The sequence below is a fragment of the Strix uralensis genome, chromosome 1, assembly GCF_047716275.1.
Source record: "Strix uralensis isolate ZFMK-TIS-50842 chromosome 1, bStrUra1, whole genome shotgun sequence".
Classification (NCBI taxonomy): domain Eukaryota; kingdom Metazoa; phylum Chordata; class Aves; order Strigiformes; family Strigidae; genus Strix; species Strix uralensis.
In genome coordinates this window covers 22,186,071-22,198,162 of record NC_133972.1, presented here as the reverse complement: position 1 = coordinate 22,198,162, position 12,092 = coordinate 22,186,071, and the positions used below count along the sequence as shown (strand labels likewise).

At 33.8% G+C, this 12,092-nt stretch overlaps 1 protein-coding gene across 6 annotated transcripts in view; it reads right to left on the bottom strand.

Moving 5' to 3' along the window:
* Window positions 1-12,092, bottom strand: part of ULK4 (unc-51 like kinase 4) — a 253,132-nt gene that overhangs the window by 206,201 nt on the left and 34,839 nt on the right. For all 6 annotated transcript variants that reach the window (XM_074891573.1, XM_074891583.1, XM_074891535.1 and 3 more), the window contains one exon: window positions 2,076-2,183. In XM_074891573.1, coding sequence (XP_074747674.1) covers window positions 2,076-2,183 — 108 coding nt within the window. The remainder of the gene's footprint in view (window positions 1-2,075; window positions 2,184-12,092) is intronic.

Genomic DNA, 12,092 nt, shown 5'->3' with positions numbered 1-12,092 from the left:
ACGTTCATAAGAAAAATAAAGAATCCTTATCATTATTTAATATTAATATTGTGGTTGGACCTAGTAACACTTAACAAAACCCCAGAGGGAATAAATAAATAAAATCAGCCATGCCCCCAAAATCTTACAGCTTAAATGATAAATATTTAGCAGCTTGATAAAAAAATCAAGCAGGCTGAACAGCAAAATGGAAGAAAACAAGGTAAAAAAGAAACACAAAAATATTTTCTGTACAGTTCTTAATGAATTAGATGCAGTTATGATTTTTTTTCTTAAATTAGTTAAGGCATAAAGTTTTGCTGTTTAAAGATATAAACTGGGAATAAAATTCCTTGTTTCATTTTATTATGCTGCCACTGACGTGGTATGTGATCTTGGTAAGGTCATTCAATACTAGTGTTCTGCAGTTTAATGAGCAACAAAATGCCTACACCACTACAGTATTCTGAGGTTAAGTAGGTACAGAATAGAGAAATGAAAAGCTTTATAAAGGACTTTTAAAAACTAACTAAATAAAACAGACAGTGTTTCCAAGGATACAAATCACACTGATATTTTTGAGGTTTTATCAAGACACAGTGCCCTGAGTTCATATGTGTAGAGTAGCTCCAAATGCTTCCTCCTAGTCTCTAATAATTTCTTGCTTAAAACTCAAAACAATGCAACCCATTGCTATAGATCCTCCTGAAACATGATACAGTTGCCATCTCAATACAAGTTATCATGCTTCAAACATTGTGAAGTTCATCAATACATATAGACTCACAAATTTGTCAGTTCACATTTTCAGAAGAAAAAAAAAATTAGGATCAGTGCATGCAAATCATACTGCTGTTATAGAGCGAGTGTAAACAGATTAGTTTTAACCACTAAAGTTTAATTTCAAAATAAAATCAAGCAGTTCTAAATACTCTTGCCAAATAGAATTTTCAAGTTGCAGTTTTAAGTTTATTTGTTTTTATCAGTATTTAAAAAATATATAGTTTGCAATCTGTCTGATGATGCTAAATACAATTTTTTTCCCCCAAGGAAAACTGAGAAGTATTAAAACATAGAAACAAACTGTGACTGTGGATGTGTTTTCCATAAGACAATTTATCAGTGTAAGAACAAGTTCTGTGACTCTGTGTGTTTGACAAATATTTTCACAGTTGTCTAACCAAAAAAGGATGATGCAGCTAACCTACAATAAACAAGGCAACCACTACATCTTGTGGAACATGTGAAGTAGCTAGAGGATGAGGGCAGTAAAACATGGGAGGTCAGCACAAAGCCATAACTACAGTAAGCCAAAATACAGATCCATTTTGTACTTTTATTCCTTTATTAAGTGACCTCACAGACTGTTAATTAACATGATAGCATGCAGAGCAATTAGATGATGCAGTTAATACAAACGCTTCAGAGAAGCTAAGGCTAGGCTTTTTCTGTCTGAAGTTACCTTCATTTCTAATAAGTAAAAGAAAGTATTTTACTCTTTGAATATGGAAAAGAAAGGTGAGGGTTTAGAGAAGCTGTCATCTTCAACTCCTACTATTGACAGTATTTCTTTTCTATAAGTAACGTCTGTTTATTTTTTAATGCAAATCTACTATTTCTATACTGAACATTTAAAACAGTTCTAGTCAGGAATCACCATAATTCCATTTGAAACTCATCAGGATCATTCCATTTCATTTTCCACATCATTGTGAATCCAACCATGCTAAAATCTGATCTGGACTAGATATATTAATTTATTGATATCATAGGCTGTCCTGATACATCCCATTTAAGTCTCTAGCTAACATGTTGTAACCCTTAGATCTGCCACTTGGAGGCCAGCGGTCATTATGGTGAATAAATTATTTTATGAAGCTAAAGCTCTATACTTGAAGAATGCAATTTAATTAATCTCAGAGAAAGTCCATGATTGGACTAATATGTTTCTTAAAGTAGAAACAGTATCACAGAACATACAAGGACAAGAAACTGTTGAGGATACAAATGTGAAGTAATTTGCTTCTTTTGTCTGCTTTTCCATAGGAAATTTTTTTCACATTTGTTAAACTGTAAGAATCACTTGACAGTCTTACCTCACTGGCTATGAGGTAAAGAAGCTCCCCAAGTGCTGGTAGGAGGCACTGTTTCAATTTGCTATTTCTGAAGTTCTCTCTGATGAGTTCAGTTAAAAGTGTAATTGCCTAAAATAAAAAAATAAATCATAGAACAACATGTATAATCTTTTTTAAGCAAAACGTGTTGTTAAAGGTAACAAGCTTTATCTGAAATACCATCTTACTGACATACTCTTCACTTATGCTAAAGAGCCATTTGCAAAGGATTTAGTAAGCATGGAAAAGACAAGAAAAAATCGTAATTGCGAAACACATTATATATACAATGTGGAGGAAAATGTCATTGAGTCCAGGTCTTAGATATGGATGACGCTACAAATATCCAATAAGAAGCAGAAATGTTTATACAACAAAGATCATCTAACTAATCAAATCATAACGAAATAAGTACTGGATCACTGTAACAGACTTTTCATTGGTTTTGGTTTTTTTTTTAATTGCTCCTTTCTATAATATTATTATACTATATATAAGTATATACTTTTATATAAACAATAGGGAAGAATTAATGAGCTAAAAAAAATTCTCTGCTGTTTTTCCCAGTTGAGCAAGTATTGTATTATCTGTATACAGAGCACATGGAACACAGACTTCTACTACTCATCTCAAAGAAGTCAACATTTACAGTCCTATTTGAATACAAACAAGCAGCACTTCAACACAGGCACAAGGGATCTAAACAGCAGCAGTTATGGGAACCACTTACTTTGCGCAGTCAGTCTCCCAAGATATTCTCAGACATTGCATAGTGTTTAAATGGAGAACCTGATAGCCATTCTTTCAGACTGGTCTCAAGTTAATCCAACAAAAAGATATAAATTTTTCAGTTCTGAGTACGGGCCCACCAGCGTAGGCTTCTTTCTCCTTTTGTGGAGGATCCAAATCTAACTCTTTTGAGCATCAGCTTCATTGCACGGTCAAGGAACTGCTCAATTCATTTCAACTGACTGAGTCCCACCACCCTAACACTTAAAAGCTTCATAGTTTTGCCTCTGTTAAGAAGCTTTCCCTAAACAGAAAAAAGTACTCACAGCAGACAGAGCCTTTCAGGTGAACCATGAGAGATGGCTCAGATAACTGGTTTTCAACACAGCTGAAATACCCATATACCCAGTGTACAGCAGAGACTAATATTTCAGATAGTACATTTAAAATCTACAATCACCTCACCTGGTGAGCTGGAAAAGTCAAGCAGTTCAGAAAAATCTGGTTAAATTGTGGCGGTTAATCCGTGATTTGTTTGCCATTATGTGTCCTCTAACTCTTTCATGTTATTAACCAACACACTTCAAGCATGAGAGATGACGTGATAGGGATGGAGTTGTGGAGACAGACTATAGCCTGGGTTGAATATGAGGCCACAGAGAGAGAACACACACTATTGCTGACTGTAATGGCACACTGTGCATTTTTCTGAAGTGAAAGAAAAGGACCAACATAAAGACGGATGACAAAATATAGCCACATTCATATATCTGCATTGTAGCTACAGCAGCAGATCTTGCTTCCAAAGTTTTTTCTGGTGCTGTAGCTACTAGCTAGACAAAGGATTGATGCAGCTCAGAAACAAACAATAGGGATACACACATTTTCTGGACATAACCAAGGAAGTACTGTAGCTTGTGTGTTACAAATGTAGGAGCAGGAAAAGTTTGGAAAATAACTAAAAATCAAAACAAGAAAAAACCACCAACACGAAACAAACCATCAACACCAACATTGTGCTTTCTCAAAAATCATGAGAAGTGTTTGGCCAAAGGCAAAGGTTATCTGAAATAGTCCTGGCTCTCTACTTTCAAAACATGCTCTCTCTTCCCACTACCTCAAAAGACCTAGCAAAACATAGTTCCATCTAGTCATTAAGCAAGAAGCAGCTAAAAAGAAAGAGTTACTCTAAATTTTTTTCAGAAATCTAAAGAAAACTATGATTTTGAACATAAATCCCATTCTGTATAAAGCAATGAATATAAATGTCAAAACACAAAGTTGGCTGCTGATCACTGCAAAGCAGATAGCAAATTTGTCATTATTCATACAGCCCAATAAAAATATGTAATACATTATTAAATTCTTGATGGAATACATTTATACTACATATCCACCAATAAAAAAAAATAGTAAAAATATAATTTAAGGGTTTTATCCACAAAGAACAAACATATAGCTAAACAGTATAACTTAGAAAGTATTTTAACTGAGAAATATGCTAGGCAGGAGACAAAAATTCTGTTGTTTTCTGTGAGAGGACCAGTAAAAATGTACATAATCTTGAAAAAACAGAAGATAAATTAATTACCATCCCTGACTTGCAGTTCAGAATATCAGAATATCCTGATATTATCCTCACATAAGAAATTGTCTTAATGCTTATCAGCATCTCATACGTCACTTCAGATTTATTGCAAGACGTCATCTTCTAGAGATCTTTATCAGAAAACTACTCATAGATTATGTGGCTGGATTCTGAACTGCTTTCATTATAAGGTTTAGATTTTTTACAATGACAAATTCACAGATGCATAAAATCACTTGCTCAGTAAACAAATATCCTTGTGTCCTAAATCCTTTGCTAATATGAAATGCAATTTATGTTTTTGCAAGTCATAATATTTTTGCAGTCTCCAACCTTACTGTCATTTGCATCTATATAGGAAGAGGCAAAATATTGACACAGAGGTCTCAAAAGCTCAAAGAAAATAATCTGTGAAAATTTGTCCTTTTTTAGCAGACTTTAGAAGAAAATACTCTGTGATGATCTTGTCATACATTTGCAAAAAGCATAAAGGGAACTGAAAGGTGAATAAAAAAAAAATTTAAGAAATCAGGCGTTTACAAAGTTTAACAGTCACCCCTGGAAACAACAATTTTCAGTCCTAAAAGTTATAAAATGAACTTTTTTAAATAGTTTACAGATATATTTGGCAGTACAGCACTTCTTTCTCAGAACACTAAAGAGTTTTTAACTTCAACCTTCCTTGCTGTTCCTTCACCTTCTGACCTAAACTGCTTCAGAACTCCAATCTTTGTACAAAGAAATCATATAAAAACTGGAAGTGTAGTCTTCAAATCAAAGCAAAAAGATCTACTAAACAAACTTTGACCTTCTCCCCCTTTTTTTAGGTAATACTATGTTCATTAACTGTTTTTTAAACTGGTTTCAGAACATTTCTTCAGATATTATTCAGGAACTTTAAATAGCCTGCCATTCCAGAGAGAGCTTCACTTTCATATTTAAGACATAAATGTATCAATATGTTTTAAAGCTTCTAATATATCAACTTGAGAAAGTAATAGTCAAGTTGGTTCAAGTGCAATTCTGCACTAAATGATGAACACATGACAGCATTTTCTCTTTTATTAATTTGCTATAGCCATACAAAATTACTCTTGCTTTTTTGATGAAATACATATTTTGAGAACTACTTTCACTGTGAAATCAATACCCCTAAAAGTATCTCAGCACTGTGGCATTAACAGACATTATCCATATTCAGTTAACACCTCTCAACTTTGCCTCCTTAGACTGAGGGTGAACATGCCATGAAATAGTATTTAGACTACACAAAATTGATGAGTTGTGTGATAACACAAGTGGCAGACAATAGTCCCAGCAGATTAGCTAGGGACATCATTAAATCATCATGATATCTAAGTTACGATTGATTGTTTGTTTGCAGGCAGGACTTGATGAAGAAAATACAAATCAAGTTGTACATCTGCTATAGAGAATTAAGGCAGGCTGTTAAAAATTATCAGCTTTAATGATGTATCTCAACCAGCAGAAAACCCTGATTTAATATCAACACTAATCTTGTTTTACAGCTGTAATATATATTTTCCCAAGTATGGTTAATAAATTGGTAAATTTTGATGATGCGTTATCTAAATACATTTATGTATGCAGTCCTAAAATGCTCAGAATCTTATATGCTATTAAATAAAATCATGAATTAAACTTTGCATTTAGTAAACTATTCCTTTACTCTCTTGTATGAAGTTCTGTTTGGCTGCCTTACTACTCAACTGAAGTTTTCCAAAACTGTCATTAACATTAAATATACTGGGTAGATTATCCATCTTCTGTCATTTTTTGGTTGTTCATTAAAATTAAGAATTTAAGATTTAAAATGAATGAAAATTAAATCAAATAATAATATTTTATATTGGTGAACAGAAATTACTGTTTCTCACTCTCTCTCAAGATTTTAGGACTAGCAGACCTAGTTATTGGTTTTATTCTGAAGTGATAAGAAGAGGAATATCTCCTGATATTCCAATTCCTACTCTTGTCTAACATTTGAATGAAAAAGTGGTAAAACTGAGTTAACAAAATTCAAGTTAAGAAGTTATTTCCTTTCCTGTGCACTAACAAAAATCGTCCAAAAGCTAGTCAACACTTCAATAAATTCAAGTTTTCATTTTTTAAAAAAAGCTGGTTTATTAAACAAGAGATCTGTCTGAAGAAATCTGAGCTGTAAGATTAGTGACTGACTTGTGATAAAATTGTTAAATCTTTGTTAAAGAGGAACAGAATAAGTTGCATGAATTTTTATACTGATTACCTTCATATATTATGATAAATTTGTCCATTAAGGATTAGTATCTGTAAGTTGATTCATAACAAAAAAAGCACAATTAAATTACCAGAATCCAAAGACTAATAGAACTGTATGGGGTCACTATGGCAGAAGGCACTGAATATTAAATAATTACTACACATTATATAGGACTCGCTATTCTTAAATGCTTATGGTCTCTCAATTACAAGTCTATATTCGCCATAATCAGATAATGGCCTATTTTTCTCTAAGAAGTCTATGCAGTCTATAACATTTGCCCTATGACTTCCCTCTAGTCACTGAACACATTTAAGTAATCAAATATTACACAAGTGTGGGAAATGGGAGCTCACAGAATACGTCACATACTGAACAGGCAGAGCGTCTGTGCCATTAACCAAACTTAAGAAGATCTTCAGGTGTCCTCTGCAACAGAAGCTATGAAACAGGAAGTGGTGGTTCATCATCTATATTATAAGCATAATTATAAAAATATTTGTGTATATGTATAAAACACATTTAATGTTATATACTAGAAAGTCTTTATGAATATATAATTTTAAGAACATCAAATGTCTTAAAATGAGGAAGGCAAGCTGTTTCCTGCTCTGTCATGTGCACAGATTACTTCTAATTTTGACACTAGTGATTTGCACAAGATTTAAAATATCCTTTCATAAGGAAAAATATAAGGCTTGAAAAAAATCTGTCCAAAGACTTTGATTCAACATTAAAGGGTGGCATGAAGAAAGTACATTACCTGAGAAAAGGCCCAACAGAAAAATCAAATGTATTTTAATTACATAGTCTGACAAATAAAGCCTCCTTCTTACCTATAGTACATTTCTTTTCAACCTGCCTACATTTTCCCTTTCAGAGAAGTAAACAGTAATGAACTGCAAGTCCTACACTGTCTGGCAAAAGCACCTTAAATTTAATAAATTACCTATATCTTTCACACTAGCTGTCAAGCTGGATGGATATAGTATAGTTATAATAAGAGAAGAAAGATTCATATCTGGATAGACAGTCATTACCTTCATTTACAACAACAGTGTGTGGAGTTGATATATGACCTGTAGCAGATTCTCAACCCATTTCAAGCTGTTCTAGAAGTTTCCCTGCAGTTTTAGGAGTCCAGAAGTGAAAATCACAGAATATTCTAAAAGAGAAGGTATTTTATGCTGTCTTCAGATGTAAAGTAGCAATGTAGAGATTTACAATATTACTTCATCTTTGATCTATTAGTATGACTGCCAGCAAGTATTAGTGGAAATTAAAACAGATTTGTAATTCTGCAAACCCTTACAGTGATAAAAACCGTCTATGCCTCAAGCATATTGGAAATTATTTTTCAGTTCATTTTCTTGTGAGTACACACACATCATGTAACATCAAGTAATGTCAAAGCAATCTCACTTTTCTTGGACAAAAGCACACACTAGACTGAGAAAGTACACCGTGGTTATATTGCCGCTAACAGAAAAGAAACTACAGTAATATTTATACTAAGTACTCATCTTTAAAACGGTGTATGGAAAAAAAAAAAGAAAAAAGATGACCAGCCTTCTCTGAACATCTCAAGCATGTTGCCTACCTCCCTTCTCAGTGGAATATGAATAGTTAAAACATAACAAGGGATAACTGTAATTAATCAGGAGTTGGATCCACATGTACCTGGGATCCACTGCACTTCAGTGAAAGCTGGATAAATATCTCCGAACAAGTGGCTTGACTAAAGAGTCAGGTGGCAAGATGGAAACAGATAATTTTGTCAAACTCTTCTATGGGGTGCAGATACAAGAAGAAAGGGTCTGAGTCAGTGAAATATTTGGGGTTTGCAAATTTTGTGTTCAGTACAACAAACTGGGTCATGGAATGAAGAGAACTGAAGGGAAGACTGGCCATCAGACTATGGATGTGGTATTAATGCTGTCTGGAATGTAGAAAAAAAAATAAATAAGCAAAGGTACAACATACCACACAATTTATGCGGAAATACAACTCCTCCAGAACTCCCCTAGGAAGCAATATAGGTGGATGTGTGACATCTTTCCAGGTGGAATACAATGCAAAATTTTTCAACTCTTTTCAACTTTTACATAGCTGCTGTAGGAAGAGGGCTTAGCAGATGAGTAGAGTAGCCAACAAGATGTCATGAACTCAAATGGAGATTCCATCAACTTGCTTTGGAATCAACTCAAGATGCCAAAGGGATACAATCAGACACAGGTAGTAGGAATTAACTTACAAAGCTGTTATGTTTATTAACAAACCAAAAATGCATCTAAAAAGCACTGTCTACAAGCTTTGGGGTTTGTTTTTTGTTTTTTTATTATTATAAGAAAAAAATGTCATCTTCTAGTCTGTCATGACAGATGTATTATTACATTACTTCAGTTGCAGATGCTCATGAATATATCTGATTTCCACCTCAGCCCTTAAGTTTGAAGCTTTTTAATGACAGGAAGGGCCAGGTTAGAATATTTGCTTCAAACAGGAGAGACATATGGTTTTGTTTTTGCCAAGAGCAGGAAAGAAAAATATTGCTCAGGAGTCCAAAAAGTGAAGGATCCCTGAATTAGAAACTGATTTCTGTCTTGAAAACTGAGGTCAGTGGCAATCAGCTGGAGTTGGTTTACACCTAAAGATATAAACTGGAACTAGAAATCAGTTTTCACAGAATGAGATTTGGCAGGAGCATCCAAAGAACTCTTTTGCTTTTTTTTTTTCTTCTTCTCTTCCTTATTGCTTCCCTATATTTAACTATCATTATTATGTGCAGGTTTCTACCGTTCATCCTTGCCTTTTCTGTATGTCATGTTTCTGGATTTTTATTCTTTTCATAACTCTGTGTGAAGTTACTCTAAGTCATCTTCTTCTGCTTCCAGGCAGCAGGCCTGTTATCCACTTGATTTAGACATCATGCTGATAACATTCTTGAAGACCAATGTCCATCAATAAAATATCCATGTAGGATATTTTAGTTTAATTGTATGTAGAATTGTTCATATTATAAAAAATTCTATAGACTTTAAGGATTTTCCATAAATTTTCTTTTAAATTAGTTCCTTTTATTGATTATTGCAAACTCCTTCATTTTGCTCAGTGAAGATGCAAAGCAGACCAAACAACATCTGGCTAGAACTTTTTCTTTTTTAAATGTGTTTCAGACTAAAATCACATTTTTTTTTTTTCCAGATGATAGCTGAAAGGGCTGCTATTCAGAGGAAAAGCTAGGACTACAACCAATATACACTGATCTTGCCGAACACTGAGCCTGGTCTGAGTGTCTTTTAGTGCTGCAATCAGAAGGCAGCAGGGAATTAGGTTTTTCAGCTACCACCAGTGTGCAATTTCTATCACAAAAACATGTTGTAGCCTAATTGTGTCAATCAAGCAAGTATGTGCTTTAGAGGAAAGGGCTCGATTTTTTTCTCTTGTCACTATGATTTGATTCATTTGCAAGTTCAGGACAAAAAGAGATGGAAGAAGGGCTCTTTTTTAGGTTCATTCTTCAAGGTACATACTTAGTTGCAAGAGCTAAACACTTCAGTGAAGAAACTGTACAACAACTCGCACAGACCCAAAGCTGGTTGACTCAAAATAAATCAAAAGTATCAAAAATATATTAAAACCAAATTCCCAGCTATGTCAAGCTTTAATAAAGAAAGAACTAATCACAACAATTGCAGTATTATATGATGTGACTTTGCAAACATCACACAAACAGCATCAAAATTATGCCAGGAAATATTTAAAACCTCACATAGATATGTATTTTCCAGAATTAACAGAAAGTCATGTAATTCATGTGAAGAAGCTTAGGCATGAAAAATTTTTCAGTGTGGTCTCTCTTGCTCACAGCAAGAATGCTAACTTCACGATTCATTTTCTGTACGTATTTGATGGTTCTGGTGATACTGTAGCAAGGTAAGAAAAGCAAATATTACTTCTTCCACAGAAAAAAAATTGTTCTTTCTAGGCTATTTTAACTACAGAAAAAATATTCCATCTAGTTCACCTAGTCTTCCACAACCCAAGCATGTCTCCAGGGTATATGACATATCCATTTACTTATAAATTAACAGATGTCAGCTGTACAGTAAACCAGAAAAAAATGGGAAGGGGGCAATCACACACTAAACATCGTAAACAGATCTGTCTTAGATAATAAACTTTAAAAAAATCTGCTGCAGCTGTCCTTTTTAATACATAAAATTCTTTGTCTGGCAGTGTACCACTTCTTATAAATGTTTTAATTAGCTAGAAAAGCTATAAAAGCTATTTGAAACTAGAAGAACCTTTTGTCAATCTAAGAAATGGTAGAAACATACTATTTTCAAGCTATTCATTTTGACATTTACCTTAATTTTCATTTTCTATTCTACAAAACTTACCTACAGCATGACAGTGAAAGTAACAACAAACAATGATGCTATAAGCAAAGACCAAAGTCTAGCCATGATGTCAAAAAATACTAATGAAAGAACACATCTAATCTAAATCTACAACATGTGACAAATTAATCTCCCTTTCTGTCCCATGATGTACAACCATACAAAATTCTGTACTGACGCATTGTTTTCATGAAATTGGGGTAGCAAAGAAAAGCAAAGCATTTAGACAATTGTTTTAGCATTGTCTCCTTCCCTGCAATCATTTGAAACCTCTTACACAATTTCTACCACACTAAGCAAGAGTAAAAAAAAAAAAGTACTGTTTTTTTGAAACCTCTAGAAGCAAAATAGGAACATAAAAGTGACAGAAGGGTTGTGATACAAACTCATTTCTTTTTAAACAGAGAATACATATACGAAGACACTTCAAAATATGCTACACATAGAAAAAGCCAAGATACTATATTAATATCAGAATACACCCTCCTAACCCAAGGATTTTCTGTTTAAACTTTGTGATAGCTCACAAAGGAAGAGGTGAATATGCTGAACAGTAGCCTTTATGTAATTAAGTTTAAAAGTCAAGCAGCTGCAAGTCAATTCATGAGAAAGCAGGCTCCATTAGCTGACACAGCTGCTTGTTAGCTGGAGAAATAAGGATTGTTCAAGTATCCTTACTTCATTTTCCACATACAGATTTAGCTGCCTAATTTTAAATAGAGGGAACTGCAGGCAGTAAGTGCTCTTGGGGCTTTAGAATATTCAGAACTTCTTCCCCTCTGTGAAACAGTTCTCAGTGCTCTCTAGAGTACAGGCTTTACCAAGAAAGCTATGGGTATATTCCCAAAGGTAACTGGTGAAGTGGCCGACAGTTTATTTGTTAACATCACATTCATTTAGTACCACTGACAGGCTGAATCTCTCCATTTTTAATGCTACAGGACAACCACCCTTATGTTTTTGTGAAAATAATAGCAAGGTACCTTAAGTTTCCTGTACAGCATTTGACTTTATTT